This window comes from Aythya ferina, assembly GCF_964211825.1.
Source record: "Aythya ferina genome assembly, chromosome: 5".
Classification (NCBI taxonomy): Eukaryota; Metazoa; Chordata; class Aves; order Anseriformes; family Anatidae; genus Aythya; species Aythya ferina.
In genome coordinates this window covers 40,755,685-40,780,180 of record NC_140301.1, presented here as the reverse complement: position 1 = coordinate 40,780,180, position 24,496 = coordinate 40,755,685, and the positions used below count along the sequence as shown (strand labels likewise).

The window sequence follows — 24,496 nt, the reverse complement described above, 5'->3', positions numbered from 1 at the left end:
AAATATGCAAATTACATTTTTATATTGTTAAAATTATTTGTAAGTACCTAAAATATAATTAATATATGTATATGAAAATACATCTTTTCAGTCATCTCCTTAAAAACCTCCAGTGGTTGAGAATCATTCAGATCTTTATTCTGAACATTTAGATGTTTTTGAAACTTTAGCAGGTGCATTAAACATGCTTGATAAAAATAAAACTATGAAAAATAATTGCAGCACCTAAAAGTGAATGTTGGCTAAACTTTTCTGTACACTGCTTGATTTTAAAGTTGTTGTGTTTTGTTTTATTTATAAATACTTACTGACTATATTTAAGTGAATAATGTTTTTGTTTTGTTCTTGTTTTAGAGAATTCTTGTTTAATCCCATGTAACCACAGTGCCTAAGGTAGAAGTGCAGGCACAACCTGAATTAAAGTAGTGGTGATACACTGCTATAGCGAAAAGTATTTATGCAATTTAACATGCTCAGCTACTTGGGAAAATTTTGGTAAGGTTAGTTTTCATTATTGCTAAGATCACACCACTGAGCCTATAGCAAAATTAAACAATTGGTTGAAGCCTTTTGATGACAATAGCATGCCTTTTTTACCAAGAAACTGTGGAAATGCTCTGTGCGTCTTCCCAGCACCCAGAGTCATCCACCCCCATCTTATAATTCAACCTGCAAACAGATTAAGCAGCTGAGTTTGTGGAAAGTGTGTTTACTTTGAGCTAAGAACCCTTGTGTGACACTATAGAGATTCCTCTGACACCTCTGGGAGAACTACACAGACAGTTCTTACTCATCAGCAGGGAAACCAGGCTGAGAATTCCCAATTCCTTTGTAGATTCAACTGCTTCATACAAATTAGTGTTTGGCAATTAGGCAGGAACTCATTTGTTAGCTTTGCATTTTATTTCCAAGATGTAGGATACTCTACATTTCAGAAAGGAACTGGCAATTTATAAACCTGTCAACTGAAAGACTTCTTGATATTAATTACAGTAGTATTAATTATTAGTACTGTCTTAAGAGCAAGCTGCTTGTAATTTGAAATGTGATGCTACGTTTCATAGCCCAAATAGGTTTTTTAAATGTCTGTTTACTTGATTTTACATTCTTTTAAATGCCCAAGTAACATTTAATTCTGTTGAAAGACATATTTAGCAGCTATATGAAGTAGTTTCCCAATATTAATCAGTAAAATATCTGAATAACATAAGCAACAGTTAAAACTCTGAAGAGGAAAATAATTATTAGCTTCACTAAGAAAGAACATAATTAGAATAATTAAAATAAAGTTGAAAAATATGTACTTTGTATTTTCCTATCATGTAATTTACTAGTGTTCACTGTGCCTTTGCTAATCTGTTCTCTGGCAGCACTAAAGAATTTTTTAATATTCCTAAAAACTTGAGTGTTTGCAGGCAGCATCACATGCAGAGCTTGCAATGGAAATGGAATTTCTGCACAGTGTTGCCATAATTTCTTTAATTTGTGTACCTACCTGCAATTGTTGCTTTCTAAGTACAAGACAGAAGTCAAAACAGTGATCCTGGGCTTGCAGTCATCAGGACACAAAGTATCTAAAAAAATTCTGGATCCTATCCCATATGAAACAGCAGCTGGGAACCAGAAGGGGGATATATTGGAATCTCCTAGTAGTGAACTTAGGTATAGTCAAATTCTGTTGATACTGAAGTAGTGTGAACATCTTACATCAGCTCGCTGCAGTGTGATATATGAATTGCAACTGTGTACTCTTGCTTGTAAAGACGATTTGCAGTCCTAGCAGGGGTGGCGGTGTGAAACAGAAAATAGCGATGGTTGGAGTCCCGCAGATCTAGCAGCATTTGTTTGAATCTATTTTGATTTTGAAATACTAACAAGGTATATATTAGACTTTGAATAGAGAACCATTCTAGTTTATAAAACAAATACACATTTTAAGTGTGTGAAGCATGTAAATAAATATGTGTATATATACACATAACACAGTGCATATTTATTCACATATTTATTCAGTAGGAAATTTTGACAATTTGTGGGGTACTTAAGATTTTTAATTTATGCTCTGTAGAGCATATAATTTTTGACTTGTCATTAACATTAACAAAGAACAAGGACAGTAACACAGACTCCCCAGGAGCTCTGGCGTGGTGCCACAGGCCCCCCGCAAGTTTGTCCTGCTGGAGAAGCCGGGAGCCAGCTGGTGCAGCCCCAGAAGGGAAATGGGGCTGACCTGGAGAAGGTGGCTGGGAAGGCCTGTGAATTAATTAAGTGCTCTGCCAGCAGAGGAAGCAAGATATTTTAAAACTGTCCTTCCTGCTGGAGCCTCTGGGATTGAGGAGTGGCTACTGGTGACAGTGAGATCAGAGGAGGTTATAATGTAATACCAAATCAATATTAGCCAATTATCAGTAAAGGTTGAGGCCACTTTTGATGTATTTTTTTTCCAGAAAATGTTCTATTTTTCTGCAACAGCTTTGCAGCTGGGGAGAATTTTAATGTAATTTGTCTTTGAGGGCTTTTTTTTTTTTTTTCTCACAATTTAATGATTCCATCTCAGTAAAGTGTAGCTCTGCATATGTGAGCAGTCATACTTGCATACTCACAGAGCTTCATGTCTAAGTTTGTAGTGGAAGGTATGCATGTAGAATTTCTATTTAGCCTTTCTGCTTCTAAAAGCAAACTCAAATCCATGAAGTGATGGTGCAATGCTAAAATATACAGGTATGAAAATCAGTGTAAATCATGATAGATATACTGAGCACACTTTGTCAAAGTAGTTCTTACTATGAACAAAACAATTATAAAAGTGATGTGAGCCAAAAATTCTTACTTGTTTTGTTCTTAACTATTAAAGAAACCTTTTCTTTTTTTTTCTTTTTTTTTTTTTTTGGGGGGGGGGGTGTTGTTGTTTGGTTTGTTTTGTTTATTCCTTTTATTTTATGCTTTAAAGTGGAAGGCAGGAGAGTTAGAAATTCGGATAAAATATTTCAGTTTATTGAGTACAAGAAAAAAAATAAGCTATCTTCTAAATAAGCAGGTGGTTTTATCAAATTAAATTACTGTCTCTCATAAAAGAAATACTATCTTTAATTTACTTCCAAAGGTGTGGGTTTTCTAGCCACCTAACTTTCACTGTTATTGGAATGCACCCATTTTGAGTGCTCCTGGATTTCCCTCCAGCATTTCTGAACATCATTTCTGTTTTCAGAGTTGTTCACTTAGTTTTGCTTTTTAGCTTATGCTGATAAATAAGTCCATCCATGAGACAACAAAAACAAACATTTCTTACCAGTATCTGACACATTTAAAAGAGTACAAATTTTTTTTAAAAATAAGGGCTGCATATTAACTAAGTGGTTAGAGTCCCCTTCCTCTGCAAGTAAAACTAATCTGCCTTGCTAGTACAGGAGTCGTGTGCATTTCACATTGATGTCCAAGACGTTCTCTGGTGCTTGCTGGAGGGTCTAATCTTTCCCAGAGTGGTCGGAGCAGTGCAGTTCAAGAACAAGAATGAATATTTGAATAATCACACCACAATGTGAGGTGACCCTCCAACAGGGGACTGACCAGATACACATATGGATTTTGGGAAGACACTCTGATGCTCTTTTTTAACACAGCTGTGAGAAGAATGTGGCTAAGACCCGGTAGTCTTTCTGGAGTATAGCTGGCAAAGGAAACCATGAGGAGAAGAGAATTTAACACATGGGTGTAAGAGAGTCCGCTTCATTGATGCGATCTGAGGGGAATGTCTAATGACTGGAAGAATCAAACTTGGCAATGAACACACAAAGCTCTTTTCATCAATTCAAACGCGGACTCTAAAGCTGCAGATGGTTACCTCCAGCCTTGCCTATTCAGTGCGGGGTTGTATAAAATGGCACTTTGGTGAATACTAATAGATCAAAACAAAGATTTAATAATATAAAGATGTGGTGTTCATTTTTAAATGAGGATACAGGTCAGTGTCTCAGAAAAGAGTAAAATAAGTATCTTTATGTATAGGTCTAAAGTCTCTGGAGATTTTTAACTGCAAACATGGTATCTTTAATGTACAGATCGTATTCAGTACAGCACAGCTATGCAGGGAACAAGCTAAAAGCAAGCATTTCTGATTTATTATACTGATTGAGCCTCTTTGCCTCATGCAAGTGTTGTTAACTAGTTATCTCCCTTCTAAAATCATACCTACATATATTTAGTTGAAGTATATATTGTAGCTTGTATGCTTTCAGTCACTTGTTGTAGATAAGAATGGAGCTAGTTAATTAGAAATTGCAGGCAGAAGCACTGCACAAAAGAAACAACTTGTACATTCACTGGGACTTAGAGCTATTTGTTTTGGAGGAACGACCAAATGTTAGAGAACTCGGTTTTATTTTAAATTTTGAAAATACATGTCTTTTATTTTCATCTCTCAAAACAATTAAAATAATTTGATTTCTTATTTTATTAGGATGAAACATTTAGATGTTCAGACTTCCCTATTAAAACTAGGCTGCTTTTTTTTTCTTTTTTTTTTTTCTTTTTTTTACAAAACTTTATCCTGAATGAGAGATCATGTTAATGACTGGAGATGAGTAGTACAGTTTCATAGATATTAATAGTTTCACTGATTTGTGTCAGTAAATAATTTAGCAAATGTCAAAAGTGATTTTGCTTTTAATGAAAACCACCATGTTTTCTGCTGCTGTGAATTTCTGCTGGGATTGAATAGTTGGTAATCTTTTAATATCATATAGGGAATAATTTAATTGGTGCTTGCATTTTGAGATGTAAAGTGAGTTCTTATGACTTGTTGAAGAATGTAAATGTAGAGCTAGTTTCTTAGTTACAGTAAGTTGGCTTAGCTCTATTGCACTGAGTTGCATTAATTTGTCCCAGCTAAAGATCTGACCTGTAGTTTACTGTGAAACAGATAATGGTGACTACATTCAAAAGACAAGCAAGTGAGGGCAAAGTGCTAATATTTTCTTACTTACTGTAATAAACGACTGAAGTCAATGGTTTTGAGAGTTTGCAAGGAAGGAGACAAGGGAGGAGAAACTCTTGTAGCAGTCTAAGATAGCAATGAAAATCAGCAATAACTCTGAACTTTCAGAACTGAATCAAAAGTTATTAAAGGATATTCAATGTGGAAAAAGCTGCTTGATGAGGACTGATGTGTTGGCTGCCTCGTGCAATAATTAAAAGCAGATTATAAACTGCATGGGGCCCATAAGAGATATACAAGCTCCACAGGCGGGGTTTTATAGTGTTTAGGAAACCCACACTAGCCAGATGGAAGACTCCCAGACACGCAAAACTACCACATACCCCAAAGAATTCTGCCGTGCAGCAGAGCTGATGCAAAGTTTCTTTGGCATGCAAGGCATGAAGAAGAACATTAGAGAATCTGAAACACAAAATCTAGTACCAAGTATATCATAGCTTACATAAAATATTACCATTAGCTACGGTAGCAAAAACAGGCAATGTGAAATTATTAGGTTTAGGGGCAATGGGCTTGCAATTAGTCTGCCTTAGGAATTAGGTTTAATGAGGAATTAAGACTAATTGAAATGTGTGAAAAAAGTTGTGTCTGATCTAACAGAAAGCAGGACATGGTAGGGACAGAATTTATTTAAATACTTGGAATTTTGCGCTAACACCATTGACTTCTCTCAGAATAATTCCCCTCAGACTGCAATAACATGCCTGGTGAATTGATGAATTAAGAAGTCTTGTAGAGATACATATTTGTTGTAATAAAAGAATTTAGTAAGCCAATAAAGTTGCGTTCAACTTCAGATAAATTTAACATACGGAGTGAAATCAGTTTCTAGTTGTGGGGAAATAAAATATTGAACTAGCATTCAAATCTAAGGTGAGCTGAACAAATTCAGCCACTCGGGGCATATTCTCTGGACCTTTCTAGATATGCTGTGTTTTGGTATCACTAAGCAGATCTTGTTTCTCTTGTTATGTCTAAAGTATCATTCATTCTGCACATAAGGAAACATACTACTTTTGCAAGTCTGTAATGAAATGTGTTTTCCACACCGAATCACATCATCTTCACTGGATGACGCATCACTTGTGAGTTTTTGAATTGCATGCTTCATGTTACAGTCCAGTTAGGATTTGCAGGCTGTGAAGGAGGGAGTGGCTGGTGCTACCTACCACTTGCAGTAATAACTTCCTGACCCAGAGAAGAGAGGACTTGCATTAGCATAAACAGAAACTTCTGACTGAATAACACAAAAACTGTCTGGCTAGTTTAGGAGCACTCTTCTCTTATAGCCATTGTTACAAATCCCATCCCAAGGTGCTGTCTTGCTCTCTGTGCAATCTGGAAGAGGAACGTGCCTGTGCAGGCCCTGTTCTGAATACTGGAGTCCTGAAAGACAGATCTGGTGATCTGAGCCACAGCTAAGACCCTTGGTGGTACTAATGATTCACAGTTTCTTTTGGTATTTCCTTGTCTTTTCAGGATGGCCCTTAGTAGATCATTTTGTTGTATCAGTACCAGAAGTCTCATACAGTTATAATCTGTGATAATGCCAGAGCAGATTGTAGAATACCAATTTCATGGATATTTTTAGTGTCACAAATTAATAGTGAGGCCTTTAGCATCTGATTGTTTATGGTCAATGCCAGGAATATGTTCAGTGATGTACTTAACAGAATGAAGACAAAATAATAATAATAATCCCAGACAAAAGGGAATTACAGATAAAATTTTAATGCATCCCTTGCACACCCAAGACATCCATTGACTACAGGAAGTTTCACATGGATGAAGAACACAAAACTGAGTATACAATCTAAGTCAAGTGTTTATTTTCTTTGTGTAGCTATGATTTACATTTACTTAACCTCTGTAAATCATGGATTGCAGTGCAGATATTGTTTTCTTAAAGTATGTGTAGTTACAATATAAACACAAATATTTATCATCATTTGAATATTTATCATCTCAGTCTTTCAGGAAAATATAAGCAGTGCTGAAACTTCGTTCTCTCAAACACTAAAATGTATTCTATGAAAGTCAAATGTTTTCACAGTCAACATAATCACGGCATCCCAGTTTTTGACCTGTGTGTTCATTTACAGTTTGCTTATAGCTGCTTCACAGAGATGGAAGTTTGTAGATTACAACATGGTTTTATTGATTTATCAGTAGCAAAATACACTAAGTATACTCAGTAAACTGGATTGGCTAGCTCTTGGGCTTGTATTGTATAATATCAGCTTGTTGTGGAATACTTCAGAACAAAATCAAAATGTTGGCATAGTTAATATAAATGGTGTAAACCAGACTTGCAAAGACCAATATTTAGTAAGACCAAAAACACAAACAAATTAGATTTTGAAGTTGTTTGCCCAATAGGAGGAAGCACACTGACACAGTATGTGTAAGCTTAGAGTTAACTATTCTCTGGAAAAATATTAAATAACTTTGAAAAGTAGATTGAGTGCTTCCTGAAGAAAGGCAAGAGAACTTTTTCTAAGACTTGCTTTTTTTCCAAGATGATAAAATGAGTGTCACAGCAAATAATCATTTACTTTAATATTTTATATCCAAATAAAATAAATCCATGGCATTTACATTGCCGTTACTAAATAGTATTTGGTTTGTTTGCAAGAGTCATTTATTTGTGGCTTGGCTGAAGGAATAAAAATAAATTTGCGGTTCCTTCTGTTAATACTCATACTGTTTCTTAACATATGCAAAAGATTGAATACTGTAAATGTATGTGCAGAAGCTCAACAAGAAATCCCAGACTTACTGAAGCTTCTGAATTACGTATAAACTTTTGGAGAATTGCTGGAATGGTTCTTTACAGCATCAAATAGGAATAACAGCCTAGGCCCAATCCAGCAAAATATTTAATTTTAAGCAAACTTGAAATATTTTTTTTCCACTACTTACAGTGTACCTTTACTGAAGAAGGAACTACTTCAACAACAACAATAAAAAATTACAGTTCATGTTTCTAATCTAATACTGAGTCATGGAAGTAATAGCCAGATGTTTTCAAGGCTTTTAATTTTTTTGAACAAGATTTTTTGGAAAGGCAGCATTAATTGTGCTTGTAGGTATGAGAGCTAACAAAAACTTTAACCCTGTAATTGCCCCTGCTTTACTGGTAAATTTCTCAGTTTCCCTTTTCTAGGTTTTTGCTGTATGTGAGGTGGGTATAAGTATACAGATCTAAACACTGACTTGTTGTAAGTCGTAAATCTTGGACCAAAATTTAGCATTTCTGTTTCATATTATGGAATTTTTGTCCATAGAAAGTATCAGAATTCATCTTTTGAATGGAAGACACTGCAGGTATTGGGATATGTATAATAAAACTACCATATTTAACATTTTACTCTGGGCCTCATAATACATCAATTTCTGTTACCGCATACTTTTATTTATAAAATTTAATCATATAATTATATGACTAAATAATTATATATTGAAATATATAAATATATATATGTATAAGAAGGGTATAATAAGTGCACATCTACATATGTAGGAAAATCCTAATTGGAAAACTCAGCAAAAAGTTATTTCATAGGTCTCTGATTTTAAACACTAGGAAAATATTTTACTCTGCTTTTGAAGAATTTCAGGAGTCTTAATGTAAAGCCAGATTTTTATGCTTGCATCAGCAGAAATTAAAAGCCTTTTTTCCTACAATCAATTTCATTCACATCACCACAAGGTAGAATTGCCACCAAGGCTTGAGTCAATAAGCTCACCAGTTCAGAAAAAACAAAGCTGTCCTTGAAATTAGCTGAAGATGCACTGCTTCTATCCTCATTCAGCTTCACTCAAGAATTCTCCGATCTCCCAGGAGCAGAACAAAATGTGACACTAAAGCTCATTTCCAGTCACATGGAAGGAACATGTAGCAAAAAGGGCCTGAAAGGCCCTTTTTTGAAGATTCAAAAAAATTTCATGTGAATTGTCTTGATGGAATGGTGCAAAAGACAGTTGGAGACTGGTGCCTGCCTCTGAAGAGAGGCTACTGAAGCTTGTTTTACTTTTACTTTTACTTCAGTAAAAGGTCTTTGATGTGTTTTAAAGAGCATTATACGTGTGTAGAAGACACTTTGGTCTGTGATGCTGAGTCTCAACTAGTAATTTAACAGCTCATTTTTAATGTGCAAATGAGCAGTGAGACACCTTTTCTGTTTTTGTCCCTGCATGTGGGACCACATTGCAACATCACCAAAATAGACAAGCTTCACACTGATAACTTCTATCTGTAATATATTACAAACATTAGGAGGAGAGGATTTTTAATCCATGGATTTTTTGTTGGTCCACTACTGCCGAAAGACAGCTCTTTTTTTTTCTTTCTTTCTATAAATACTTTTTAGGAGGATGACTAAGTGTGAGTCGCCCTGAATCCAGAAGTCTGTGGGCACCACTGAATTACACCAGAAGGGTGGGGAGTTCAGCTGCCAGTCTGAGCCCGTTGTGAATGGCTTATCACAACTGGAAGCTCAACTAAATCCTTTCTTCTTGCATCCAAACCCTTTTGCATTGTTACTTGATCTCTCAATGATACCATAGAAATCACTCCAGTGTGGGCAACATCACATGAGTCACACAAGGAAGGAATGTTTATTGAAATACATCAAACCCATGTAAAAGTGACTATTTTGAATGTATAGTGGATGGATTGGATGATGGTTTATGGGAAGGAATTTTCTCTCCACAAGCTCCAGATTACTCATGGTCACGAGGGTGGGACCACCTCAGGGAGATAGAACATAGCTGAGAGCTGTCTAGAGCCAGCAAGTCTGCATCAGGTTTTGTAAAATATTTGCAGAATCAAGAAAAAAGTTAATGTTGTCTTCATTGTTTATGATATCAAGAAGAGTCTGCCAAAGTTGTGCTTTGATGCGGTGGACTTGGGAAGCAGCCTGAGCAGTACATCAGTATTTGAGATTTTACGAACTTGTTGTAAACAAAGCTTGACTAGAACGTGCCCAAAAGGGGAGGGACTGGCTCAGAACAGGCAGCTGAGAAGTTCAGACCTGGCCTTGTAAAGAAGACTTGTTTGAAATACACAGAAAGGTATAATGTAGTGGTTTCAGACTGATACTTTTAAAGTTTAGAGTCTTTTAGTAACCCCATTCCCCACAGATACTTAAATGAACTGCTGGTACTACATTTCATCAGAAATTCTGTCTATGGTTTTGAGCAGGTTTTAAATAGTTTTTTGACCTTTTTTTTTTTTTTTTTTTTTTTTTAATGTTCCTGAAGGAAGATATAGAACAACAAAATCTTCTAAGTAGGTCTTTTTTGCATTTCCTGAAGTACGTCTCAGCTAGATGTAGAATAAGAGAACTGGCTGGTTGTTACCAGTTGACATGATCCAAAGCATGGATTAAGAAACTGAGAGGGGTGGGTTCTGTATCCAACAGTGCTAATTGGATGCTAATTCTGAAGGCATTTATGGCTATACTTGTGTGTGTGTGTGTGTGTGCATGTACATGAGGAACCCAGTTCAGTTCAAGACTACTTATATATGAAGTTAAACATGAAAAAAGTTTGTGAGTCCTTTTGGTCTTCTTCGTTGGTTGAGCTTCAACAAGTCATTTCCCTTCTCTGCATGCTGTTTTGCCCCATGCAAAGTACACATAATGCAAAATACACCTGATGTCTGCCTTTTAAGCACTTTACACAAAAGTTCTGACCTTGCTTTCATATTGTGAGAGTTCAAAGGAAAGAATATTTGCTTTCTGAGATTGTATTGCTCACAAAAAAAAAAAAAAAAAAAAAAAAGGTGAGGAACTGTTCAGAGACAGAATAAGCCTGCCTGTAAATCATGGCTCTGTAATGATACCAGACGTCATACCAAAGGGCCAGACTACTGTTCCTTAGGAGCTGGGAGCTGATAGGAAGCAATATTTTTCCCTTTTCAAAAGAATAAATACTGTGATGGAGTACTTTCTACAGGCAAGATATATTAGCAATAAAATAAATCTTCTAGCTTTTCTTAAGCAGATGACAGAGAGTTCCAGGAAGTATTCATCAAGAAAATCCAAGAGACACTTGCCTATTCATATCAGCACAAACTTTGTGGAAATTCTGTCACAGTAAGCAGTAGGCTTAGGTGGCAAGATTTCTCCTAGAAAAGGGACTAGCTGTAATACCAAGTGAGTGGAAACAATAACTGTCAGTACCAAAAGTATTTCAAGCTTATGGAAGGAGACATAGAAAAGGGTTTTTTTGCACAAGTAGGTGTCGTGAACTTTTTATAAAAACAGTATATAAACTGTGGGACTGAGGCTGGAGTAATTAGGTGAAGTTCTCTGATCAATACCTTTCACAAGGTGGCATTAAATCCAGCACAGAAGCAGAAGTCCTGATTCTGTATTATTCTGTACTGTGATCTACATGAATGCAAAGTAGAGTGAAATGCTGTCAAAACAGATCAACTGTGTTTATCACTCACTTTTCCTCCTGCTAGTGATGGCACAAGGTGAATGGTAATGGTGAGCTAGCCCATAATCTTCCAAACAGAAGGTAGAGAGCAAACAATTTGACAAGATTAGTTATTGTGAACCACAGATAAAGGCTTAATATTTTAGCCAAGGCCTGTGTAAGCCAGGTTTATTTTGAAATATGTCTGCTGTCAGGAGCCCAACTGGCTGTATTTACTCCTAAGTTTAATCATATACAGAATTACTCTTTTGGGTTGAGAAGACGCTGAGAGGGATTTAATAGGAATGCTTGTTTTGTGACAGGGCTTTTCAGAGACAGAATGGCTTGCCCTGCCAAATTTAAGGTCTGTAAGTTTAATGGAACATACTTTTTGGAGTGACATTACAAACAGTGTTGGGCAAGCAGGAATTGGCGGCAGTGCCTAGAGTAATTAGATTCAACACTGTGGTGTACCACAGTTTAGAGCTCACTGATGCTGCTAAATCAGTCTCTAATATTCAGTTTTAAGACCAGAAAGGGCTATTAACACCGGTCAGTCCAGCCACCTGTCTAACACAGGGCACAGAATTTCACCCAGCAATTCCTGCATCAGGTTCAAAAATGCTGCTGAACTGCTGTATGTCATTTAGAAGACACACAGTCTCCAATGCAAAAGATGCAGAGGAAACTTTGCTAGGTAGAGGCAGCCAGGTCCATATGAGCTCACATAGTCGTTAGCAAAGTGTTGATTTATGAAGATTTCGGTTACAGACTGGTAGATGACCCATTACATGATCCCAGGTAATGTATTTCAGTGAGTCAATCAGAAATTATTATTGTTGAAAAGTCAGGGTTTTGAGGTGGCAAAAATAATACCTACATTTAGGAATAAGAATAATTAAAGTTTCACTGAACCACCCAGAGGGCAAGAAGGAGATGCCTCTGTAGCACACAGGCCACTTACTGCAAGGCCATACCCTTACGTTCCAGGCTTTTATCCAGTGAATATTTAAGCATTTTATTTAATCAGAGCAGCCTCAATAACTGAAAATGAAAACAAGGTCCCCCCAGAACCCAGTGTTCATGCAGTGCTACTTCCTGAAGAGGGAAGTAGCTGGAGCCTGATTCTCTTCTTAAGACAGTAGACCTGAACCAATTTCCTCCAACTTCTTGAGTAAATGATCCTATCCAAGTGACTGGTTTCTAGAAAGGTGATAGTATCATAGCACAGCAGTATCTTCTCCATGTCACTAATTTCCTTCATTTTTGCACAAAATGTCTGAAAACAAGTATGCTGAGTAGGATTCAATGAAATAGATCCAAGAAGAAAACTGAAGGAAAGGAGAGGAAAAGAAAATGAGTTTTGTTTTGTTTTGTTTTTTCATTCTGAGATGAAATTAAGTGAATTTGTTTGTTGGAATGCTCACAAAACAGTCATTTATTCACAGAGCCCAACTGCTGAATTGTTTGTAATGCATTTTATTTACCTAAAATATTTTTAAATGCTTGGTTTCTAAAGGGAATTAGTGTTAACAAAACACATTCCACAAGAAGCCAGAAATCATGCAAGTAAGGCCATCTTCATAGCCTAAGCCTAATCTTATCTACTGGAAAGATAACCAAGGGTTATAGTTTAGGTTTATAAGCCTTTATATAGCATTTCAAAATCCAGGAGGGTTTTGTTTTTATCACTTAACCCCCACATCTGCAGGTAGAAGCTATTGTTTTCAGCTAGTCTATATATTGCTTTGCAGATTAAGTCATAGGCTACTTGAAGGATGCTTTTTTGTTTCAGTTGAGTATACGTTTTGGCTACTTCTGGGGCATGGTGCCCTGCAGGATCATTCTGTGATGCTGTAACTCAGTCGTTTACAGAACTTGTGGATGAAGGCCAATGTTCTCATTTGCACTGAGTTCCTTTGGCCAGAGAAGGAGCAGTGTGGGAGGACCTACATGTATTTTTACTGATCCCAAGCTCCAGTTTAAACCTAGATTTCTTCAGCAGTCAGCAATACAGTGGTTGCACCAATAGGTACCATCTTTGCAACTATACATTCAGCTTCTGGGCTTCTCAAACAAACTTCTCTCTCAGTAAGAATTGTAGGTCTACCTTATTGAGCATGATTCAAGAACAAAAGTCATTTATATTCAAGGGAGTAAAACTCTGTAAAGCTCTGCTAAAAGTCAAAGGAGGTTGTCAAACAGTTCAGGAACTATGTAAGAATATTCCATGTAACATCATGCTCTCTGTATGGGCATTTCATTAGATGTATACATAGGTGGTAAGAGAATACAATTCGGAGTAATTGGAAGACATTTGTGGTGACATTCATGTTTAGGTACCCTTAGGAACTTCTTAAAGCTTAGCAACACTTTTAAAAGTATATACTCAAACTGGTAATACTATAACAGCAAGTAATTATATTTTTTTTTATTTCTGTAGTAAAACACAGTTTCCCCTGATACTAACAAATAATTAAGCCACTAAATTCAAGACTCTTCACAATGATGAGTGTTTTGCTTGCTTCTCCTGAGTGTCATATTGCATGTTGCATCGATACTATGAAGACTGTTACCTTCACAAGCAAAGAAAATGTCATTTGTTAAACCAGTGTCCTAGGATACTATCAAATGTAGTCAGTACTTCTTTCGGTTAAGTAAAGTATGATGAGGCTATACTGGCAGATATATCATGATTGCACAAAATAATAAAAACTGTTTTCTTCAGGTCACTGTCCTCTGTATTTTGAATCAAACTCTGCAGACCCTGAGACTTTTAGAGTAGTTCCCAGCACCTCCCATTCTGCTGCTTAGATATTTCAGTTAGTTTTTATCTTGAGGTATTGCTTCAGTTGACCACAGATTATGACGCTCAGCTTCCAAAAGGAGCTGCCTGCAGTAACCCACCAGGCTTGATGCAAAGCCTGATCAATAAGGCATGATTCTGTCATCCTCACCCCTTGCAGGTAGTGCCTCATTTACACAAATGGCCTTATTAGCTGCCTTTTATTACTCACAAAGAAAAATGTTGCTTACTGTGAGTCAGGATGGCAGAGTTGGGCCTTTGGTGAACAAAGAGTCTAGGATTATCGTTCCGAAAAGCCCCCTGAGGCCTGTATCAAGAGTTATTAACCACTGATTCAGCCCATAGCATTATTTTGTAGGCTTAAGTGGGATTTCAGTGGTATATTGGGTCTTGTGTGTGTGTAGGGGTGAATTTTGCCCTCTGTTATTTTCTCTTATAAATAGCTGTTACAGTTTCTCTTTTACATTATTGTTTAAATCTCTTTCAAAGGTATGGATTCTTAATCCCCTGCTGATTTTTTTTTCTTTCTTCTAATAAAGAATAAATAAATTTGCAAATCCACACATGACTGAAACAAAAGGCAAATAAGCCCTACACAGTTTGTATTTGGTGCTGGATACCTCATTTTGATGATTTCAGTCATCATTCATTTGAAAGGCAGAAGCTATGATTGTTAAGCCTCATTATTTTCAATGAAGCCTGACAGTTTCAAGGTTAAACAGAAGACAGCTACTTTCATCCCAGTGGTATTTCTCTTCAAACATGGGCAGCTCCTCACTAACTTGCCTGCTCCAATGTGCAGTGCCATTGGTTGGTCACAGAGTGGTGCACATCTAAGCCCAATTGCAGGACAGTGTGTAAGCAGTGACCCTATAACCTGTGTCCCTGAAAGAAACCTCAATTATTGAAGGCATTTTTCCCCTGCTTCTATAAGCCACACATGATTTCTTTTTCACTGAGCAGTGATTTAAATAAGCTGTGGTCTCAAATTTTGTTGTTTCTGCTGCTTATCAGAAAACAATTGGCAGCTCAAACCTTCTGTTTGCCAAGACAGTTTGAAATGTTTCTCCTCTCCTTTATTTTCCTGAAGCACATTAGAGAGGGTGTTAGTGAGAGAGACCTCCAGTGATATTTAAAGTGGTGAGAAAGCTGCAATGCTGCTTCTGAACATAAAAAGGTTGTCTTTGCTCATGAGGGTGAGGACTGATCTGTCATTGCTTTCTGAAATTGCACGTGGACTAAGAACTGATTTAACACAACATATCAGGAGGAAGGGGCGACAAAAATATGACCTATCAGTAACTATGAGTTAAAATTCATAGAATCTAGAAAAACCATAGATTCATCCCCTTTAAGGAGTAAATATGCTGTGAAAGCCCTGACTTTATACTTGCATGGACTGACTGCAGTGAGTTAGGACTGCCATAGATGTATGTTACAAATACAGAAAAAAATGAACCAGCTGGTGAAAAAAGAAAAGTGATACTCGGGCAATTGGAGGGAATGGAATAGCTAAGAAGTGCCTTTTTACCTGCACTTAAAAAGTGACTAAAAGCAGATTATTTAGAGTCCCTGTGAAACAACTAGAGCCAGTTGAACTCTCCCCATACATTTCCTGGTGTCTGATAATTGTGTTAGGGTGGTGAATTCTTAATCAAGTTTCAGGAGTTAAGTCACCTGGTGAGTACAATAAGAGGTGTAGCTTCATGGCACTTTGGTGGTTCCTGGAAAACAAGAGTGTTTCAATACGTACCATGTGTGTTAGTCATGATTTGTGGCAATAAATCCAAGATGTGTTAACTAGTTTTCCTGCACTGAAGTTACTAATGTATCCATTAGATAAAATACATTTTACAGTTTTGATAAAGCTGTTATTTTTTTATTTCCTATCTACATTCCTCATGTTATATAATATAAAAAAAAAATCTGTCTTTTCAGATAAGAAAAATTGTTCAACTTTGCAATAGCGAATGCAGCTACATGAACTTGCAACTGTTTTTATCCATTATAAAAGTTGTGTACATAATATGGCTCGGAAAGTATTTCAGTACTTCCAGTATGCAGTGTCTAGTTTTGTATAGTTAGTTTATTGGTCGGAGAGCTTTCATGGAAGAATTCAATAAAATACAGATAAATTGAAGAAATCACTTGAATACCTAATTGCACAGGAGTGCTTAAGGTAAATGTGTACAAATAGAAACCCCCTGAACAAATTTAGGCACATGTGTTTGCCTATATATCAAAGGAAAGAACAAATTAAGCCAATGAAATGCTGGACATGCTTATAGCCCATGCATTAAAATTAAGAGGATTAGGTGGATCTCTGTCCCACATATTTAGACTTAATTTTTGCGTAGTACACATAACAATCATACAAGCCACCTTCAAATATCAGCATGCACAAGCTCAGAAACTTTCTTAGGTATTTTGAAAAAGCTTTTGATATAAAAGGCATGGGTTTGGGGGCATAACTTTATAAACTGGACAATCAAAGTATCTCGCACTGCTGGATAATGGGCATGGTATTTTTTAAGGGAAATAACAGCTAAGTGTTACATTTAACAAGAATCATGGACTGCTCAGATTTTTAAAGTACAAAAACCGAATGTCCTGCTAACAGCAAAGGGTATATTTGCTATGATTGCTACAAAGGGTTTTGTGTTAGTTCTTTATGGGGGTTCAGACACTACATATAGTACAAAAGCAAGTTGGTATATATCACTGACTGCAAATTGATTGGGTTGTAGGTTAAAAAGTTTTCTGTAAGTTGTCTGCATTTTCCCTTAATGTCTGTCTTTTACAGTAGTGCTTTGTTTCTGAGCGTGACCACCACCAGGACAGCTTGGTTCAGTGCAAACACTGTCTCTTTCAGCCAGAACATTCCTAACGTTAGCTTCCTTTTTTTTTCTCCTCTCCCTCTCCCCTGCCCCCTCTCAGGTTGGAAAGGCTGGTGGACGTCCTGAGGAAGAAGGTTGGAGCAGGGACCATTAGGACCGTGATCTGATTGAAAGCTCTAGTCTAAGGAAGCATTCACATCTGGTGACCAGGCTGCTTCATTCAGCACTGTGTAAACACTAAAGCCTTAACTTAGCAAACAGTTGTTAGAAGTGGGACACTCCAGCGACATTCCAAGCTGAGATAAAATCAAATCATAAATGTTTAACTACTTTGCTGCTGAGTTCTGTGATTTGTTGAAATGTTTCACTGCAAACATGTATTTGTTTTTAAGCAGATGCATTGTGGCTCTGTGTACTGTGAAAAATGATGTAGATGCTTATTTTAACAGTCTGTTCTCTCAGTGTTACTAGACTACAGTCTGCTGCAAGGCACAGCTTAGCCGTGTTTCCAAATACTGCCAGCTTCAGGTGCAAAATCCTGAAAAGCAGCTTCAAAATGTAAATCCCTTACGTTATTTATGAAACTGCAAACAGTCCAGTATTTGTATGTTAAATACAGTAATTGATAAATTAGGTTCACATTCAAGAAATAACTCTAAACACTATATTGAAGATTTTTTTCCTCTTTACTTGTAGCCCATTGAATTGCAGCTAGTAACTCTAGCTACATCTGAAGGAAGGATATACATATAGCTTTATACAGCAGTTGAATAACTACTGCTAGTACATGGCATTTTCAGCATACATTAAAAAGAAACGTACAGTTAGGTTTCACTGGAGGAACAGCTGGGTAAATAATCATAAATTGCTCTGTGAAAGCCTTGTGACAGTGTGCAGTATCTCAGACAGTGGGGAAGGTTTCCTGCATTGTTTTTGGTCAGTCCTCTATCCTTTCCTATGAGGGGAAATCCTTCAGATGTTCAGAAATCGCTTTACAGAGTCAAAACTCATCTCTTCGGTATAAGGTGAGTGGCTCACTCATTCCCTACAGGATTTTTTGCCAGCTTATCTTGACCTCTAATTGCTCTGCAGTGCTGGAGTATCATCCAGGTTGGGTTTGATGCCAGAATGCCAACCGTCTGCTTTGCATACCTTTGAAGTGCCCTGGGAGTGAGCTTGAAGGCTGATACAATCCTACAGGGAGGGAGGAGATAGAGGAGTGGGGAGGAAACTCTGGGGTACCCAGTCATTGTAGGCCTTACAGATACACAGGGAGAGTTGGCCCTAGAGGGAGGAGCCAAACGTCTCCATGTATTCTACATGTCTTTGTCACATGAACAAAGGTGAGCGGAGAGGTCAGCTCAGTGCTCATCGAAACGTGCTCAAGAAGGGCAGCTGTAATCTCTAAGCAGCCCACATTCAGTAATGAATCTTGGGAGCATGGTGGGCTTTGAGCTATGGCCAGGACTAGCCAGCTCCTTCAGGGTGTACGTAGCTCCTAAGGCTTCTGCTTGGTCACTCTGCTTTGTCTTTAATGTTGTGGTGCTGTCTTTCCTCTTAACGTTTGCTTGTACAGAAGTAATGATAGGGCAGTCTACCAAGAGGAAAAAAAAAAAAAAAAAAAAGAGGAAGAAAATTAAATTTCAGTTTGGGGTTGGGAGAGACAATTCAATGCTTGTTTTTCCTTTCAAGCAATTCCATGTTAAACCATCATCATCTGCAGACCTAAGCTCCTCTTAGTTTCAGTCCACCAAACCTGGCCCCTTGCAGGGAAACGAGTAGCGTTCTTTCAAGACAAATTTGCCAAAGTCACTTCTAGAAACTTCTGAAGTGCTCTGTTTAAACTTATGGACAACCCTGAGATAGCCAGTGAGGCTAAAGTCTCCCCATGACACCTACTCAGCAGGAAGAAAGCTTAATGCTTCCAGACCAAAAGACTGTCCACATCACTAGCCCCTTCACCCTCTCTGGTGTGTTGCTGTCCAACATTTGGACAACTCAAGTGCTCTTTTATCCACTGTCCTCTTTGATCCTTAAATAACTAATTGAAAGACAAGATCTGAGCTGTTGGTGCTGTTGAACCAATTCTGCTTTAGGGAGGTGGTAAGGAAGAAATGAAAATAAAAACAGTCCTCATGATTGCTGTACTAGGGTAGAACAAAGGTCCAGCTAGCCCTCAGACTGTCTTTGGCAATGACCAGTAGTAGATGTCTAGGAAAAGGTGTAAAACTGGGACAACACTAGTGACCTTTCTCCCAGATGCAATTTGGCACTGAGGGGCTTTCTGAGCCAAAAGTGGTGTCTGTATTAAGCAGCATTTTTTTCATCACCTGTTTTTTAATCCATTTAAACATTTAGTAACTGCTCTTTCCTGTCACAGTGACTGAAGAAATATTTCCTTTTCTTTGTTATGAACGGGCTATAGTTATTTGTTATCACCTTGTTTTTCTATTAGAGAAACAGTAAACAATCATTCCCTGGCCATACCTTTTCTTGGTCCCTTGTAAGTTTATGTATTTCATGTCATTCCCCCACCATCTCTTTTCCAGACAGAAGCTCTAGTCTCTTATAAAGAAGTTGTCTCATGTTTTTAATTGGCCTTGCCATGCTGATGTGTTTCTTTTCCAGTTCTTCGGTGTTTTTACTGAGATAAAACCAGATTTGTGCATGCTATTCAAGCTGTGGACAAACTGTGACTTTATCAGCTCTCATGATTATGCTTTCTTTTTCATTCTCCAAGCCATTTGTAATAATTTTTAGCATTGCGAACAGGGCTTTTGCTTTACCTAGTGAACTGTCTTTATCTCATCCCATGAGTTCTCACACTTCTACCTTTCTGATTCTCTTCCCCATCCCACCTGGGGAGAGTGAGCAAGTAGCTGTGTGGTGCTGAGCTGCCTGCTGGGTTAAACCACAATGATTTGATTTATGACAGCTTGTGTCTTTTGAATTAGTACTTTTATAATACAAGTAATTACTTTAGATCTTCAGTTACAATATTCAGCTCAGAGTTCATCATAGGTTGTACAAAGTCCGAACCATTCTCTGAACACACAACTTCACATGATGGGTACCCATGGCACCTGATGTTTTAATGTGCATTCCCTGATTGATTTTCACTATTTCCTATTCCATCTCTTCTCACGGCTCATCTTTACTGCTGCAGTAGTACAATCAGCAAATATCACTGTTCCCAAATTACCCCCCTTTTCAAGGTGATTTCTTAGGTTGAACAGCGTGGGGTCTGGCAAAGATCCCTGGAGAACAGCAAAGTAGCTTCCCTTCACTGTGAAAATGATATATTTATTCTTAACTATTGTTTTAATCTAACTTTTAACTACATATTTTCCCATATAAAGATCTTTCATCTTACTCGTTTGTCAGCTTTGATGAGGAAGCTTGTTTGCTATTTTGGAAATGCAAGTTTACTTAATCAGGGCTTGTTTTCCATGCATGAATGTGCTAAGTTCCTCCTCCCACGGGTGTATCAGAATTCCTCACCTTCCCCTAAGTCCTTCCTCCTCTGAATGAATTGTCTTGTGAGTGCAGGCTCCATACAGCAAGACTGTTTGACCTCCCTCCTCTTGTGTCAGCTGGCTTTGTTTAGGAAAGTAGCATCAGCCAGGCTAAAGCAGTCTAATACATCTACATAATACTTGATTCTCTACATTTAGAAAATAATTTTGTTTCAAATTTTTCCTTTTAAAATATTGTACCTAAGATGAAAAAATGCTTCCTGACCCTGTCTTATATCTTGTAGCAAGTAGCCTGAAATTTAATTAACTTTTTAGTAAGTTTTTTTTTTTTTAATCGTCCTGTAGATAAAGGACTTTGAATCATAATTAAAATAGGTATTGATTTTTAAAAATCATCTAGAAAAGTTTGTCTTGTTTGGAAAGGACCTTTGGAAATTCACTGTGCTGAGAGGTGAAAATTCAGAAACAGTTGGGCACTACCTCCTCCTTACTAACAACCTGGTGTGTGGTCTTCAGCAAATCCCTTAGTGACAGTTGTAAAAGGTATGCAAGCCCTCAAGAGGTACATAGGCACCTTGGGGGAGCTTTCAAACACATCTGTGCTGTTAATGTCAAAACACTTTCGCTTCTTCGCCCACAGGAGGGAACGATGAAGGTCACACAGCCCCAGTAATGGAGGCCCAGCCTTTAGTGCCTTCAGGTGAATTTCTGGCCCTGATGAACTCAGTCTGAGTTCTTCCTTTCAGTATAATGTGGGCAGGAACTCTGATCTGTCATGTAGAAATAGGCAATAATGATAACATGGGGTAATTGGCTTTTATCTTACAGTTTATTCATTGAGAAGTGATTGATGTCTGTGCAGTGCTCTGAAGGCGAAGAAAGCGCCTGCCCCATATAGCAGACATGCAATAGTCACTTCTGTCCTAATTTACGAGAGGATGAGATTGCATCAGATTAACTAACAGGAGTAGCAATTCATTTGCCTCCCGATGGAACAGCAGAGTTCATGATGAAAGGTGGTTCACCATAGGCAATGCTTATGGCAGTTGTAATTACTGGTCAAATTAGTGTCTCTGCTGTTTTGAAGAGCACTGAGATGTTCAGAAACATCCATCCCTTGTGAGATTTTGTGTTTCTCTTGATGATCCTGCAGTGCGCTTGCATTGGGAGCCATTTCTGTTATATGCCAGGGTAAAATATGTAAATAGCATCATGTTGGCTCGGGATAAGAGCGTTATTAATGCTTTTCGGCACTGTAATTATATTCATAGTAAGCCTTCCCTAAGCCCACACTAATTAACAATATTGTGACAAATCAACTTTAACAGAAAAGAACTGTGGACCTTTAGTCGTTTAGTACTGTTTTTCATTCAGCCCACAACCCAAATCTAGTAGCATGGTTTTCTGTACTAGTGTTGGGAAAACTACTGATATTTGAAAAGTTCAGAGCCAGCTCAGTCTTGTTAGCAGAATCCTGTAGATGAAGTCAGTTTGATTCCTCTTTAAATATATTCACAAGAAAGATTCATTAGTTAATCATTAATGTAAGGGAATATTAAAACAGCTTTTATAAATAAGCCATCATATTGAAATAGTTAAGTAAAGTCAATATGTTGTCACTTGAACATGTATTTATCTATTTATTCCAAATCACAGGACGCTTTATAAATATTCACCTTAATTTTCAAATTAAATGGCTTTATAAATATTCTTATCAGGTGATCAAGAGTTGTAACATCCTTAATCCATATACACAAATGAACTTGCTATCTAAATGTCAGGATTTCTCTGTGCCTTTATTCTATTCATTTAGAGTAATTCCAGATGAAGGCTGTTAGGGTTATTTTATCTTCTTTTTAATTTGTACCCCAAAGATTTTTCTCACATACAAGAATTAAATGTGAGGCACATTTAAATCTCTGACTGGCAGTTTCTCTGATTCAAGTCTTGCTGTGATCTCAGTGTTACATATACTGACTCTTATCATTGTAAAATTTCACATCAGGTCTGTGGAGCTGGACTTTCTCTGTTCTTCTCATGCATTTGTAAATAAAATGCATTCATGAGTCCAAAAAAACAAAGTGGTGTTCTCATATTAGGTTGATTATAAGTCAGCTGTGACTTATAATCTAAGACCACTGCGCTTCAGTGGTCTAAACATTTCATTCTTCAGTTTTGTTGGGAGCACACGTGTTCTGGGAGGCTTTTAAACAAATACTTGAAATGGTTGAAAGATTTACATTGCCAGTGCCTAGCTAAATATGTAGTCTTAAGAAAAGACATGGTTTATTTTGGCACCATTTGAAAAACTCAAATATTTTAAACATTTGTTAAGTTCGAGCTTGCACATTTGAACGAAAAGTTTGCATTCCAAAATTGCATCTCAGGTTACCTGTCTCTCTCTTTTGTATTTTATAATCCCTTTATTAAAATAGTCTTTGCAAAAGAAGTTGAATTTTGGGGTGTTTTATTTTGGTTTTTAGTTAATTGTAAAATATTGCTATTAACTTAATAATTAAGGTAATATTTACTTGGTAACTCAGCTCAACTAAACATCAGAAATGCAAGTCCACTGAAGTGTTTTCAGCATTTAGAGCTTTGGACTTGTTTGTAAAATTAATCAAATACAGGGATATTGGCCAAATCCTGCAGTGCCTTATATTTAGTCATTCTGTGTGCTGTGATAAGTACTAGCCCCGATGTTGGGTGCAGACCCAGACAACAGAGAAAACAGGTTGAACTGATAAAATAGAATAGCTCAAGGAAAAAGAAAAGCTATCTTTTGCCTGGAGTTGTTTTTATTTTCTGTCTTTCCTTCTCTTGGCAGAAGAGGGTAGGGGAGGTTGCAATGTTTAGTCTAATTTTTTTATTTTAAAAATAATTGCCACCTTTGATTTTTCCCATAGGTTTTGACCTGGAACTCGTACTGAAACTTAAAAAAGTGAGAATGTATAAATTGAAACCAGTACATTTTGTTTAAATCCCACCAGATCAACAAATACTGGAGCACACCACTACAATTGTGCACATGCTTTGGTGTGTTGCCCAGTCAACAGCCGACTGCAAAGGGTCACACCCCTTTCTGAGAAGCTGTCATCAGGAGGCATTTGGCATGTTTCTTCCATGGTTACCTTGGGCCAAAGGTCCAAATAGTGCCACATTCACAGGAGCTCCTAGGTATTTGAACAGCTTCTGAATGTGATAGAAGAAGATCCATTATCATATGGTAAAGCAGCAACATACCTGGTAGAATTGGTCACACCTGATAAACCTTGCAGAATATGTTACATGAATTTACAGCAATTAACACTCATACATGAATGTGCACACAGCATTTCACATAAAATTGACAAATTTAATGCTTTCCCAAAGAATTCAAAGGATGGAAAATATGGTATATTTTTGACAAAATGGAAGGGAAGGGAAGGGAAGGGAAGGGAAGGGAAGGGAAGGGAAGGGAAGGGAAGGGAAGGGAAGGGAAGGGAAGGGAAGGGAAGGGAAGGGAAGGGAAGGGAAGGGAAGGGAAGGGAAGGGAAGGGAAGGGAAGGGAAGGGAAGGGAAGGGAAGGGAAGGGAAGGGAAGGGAAGGGAAGGGAAGGGAAGGGAAGGGAAGGGAAGGGAAGGGAAGGGAAGGGAAGGGAAGGGAAAAAGCTCGAGATGCAAAAGTAGAAAAGTACTTTGACACTACTCTAATTCATTGTTTGAAGCCTTGGGACCTTTGTTCATTTGTGTTTGGCTTTCACTATTGTGCCGCTATTTCACGAGTTCTTTGTGATCAAATAGGTAAACCGCTTACAGTCTACGAGAAATGAGGATACTGGTGTCTAAGTGGAAATCTAGGCAAGATTTCAAATATCTCCACTTGAAAGTCAGTTTCAAAAAGTTAACTACTCTCTTCACTTGGATATTTAGATTATTCAGAGAACATATTTAACTCAGATGCAGCCTCTGTAGAA

The 24,496-nt window shown here is 37.4% G+C and overlaps 1 protein-coding gene across 1 annotated transcript in view; it reads left to right on the top strand.

The window, feature by feature from the left end:
- MIPOL1 (mirror-image polydactyly 1) overlaps nt 1-24,496 on the top strand; it is a 205,431-nt gene that overhangs the window by 171,874 nt on the left and 9,061 nt on the right. Inside the window, exon 15 of the mRNA XM_084521480.1 lies at nt 17,166-18,090. Within this exon, the coding sequence (XP_084377606.1) occupies nt 17,166-17,232 (67 nt within the window). The 3' untranslated portion in view covers nt 17,233-18,090. The remainder of the gene's footprint in view (nt 1-17,165; nt 18,091-24,496) is intronic.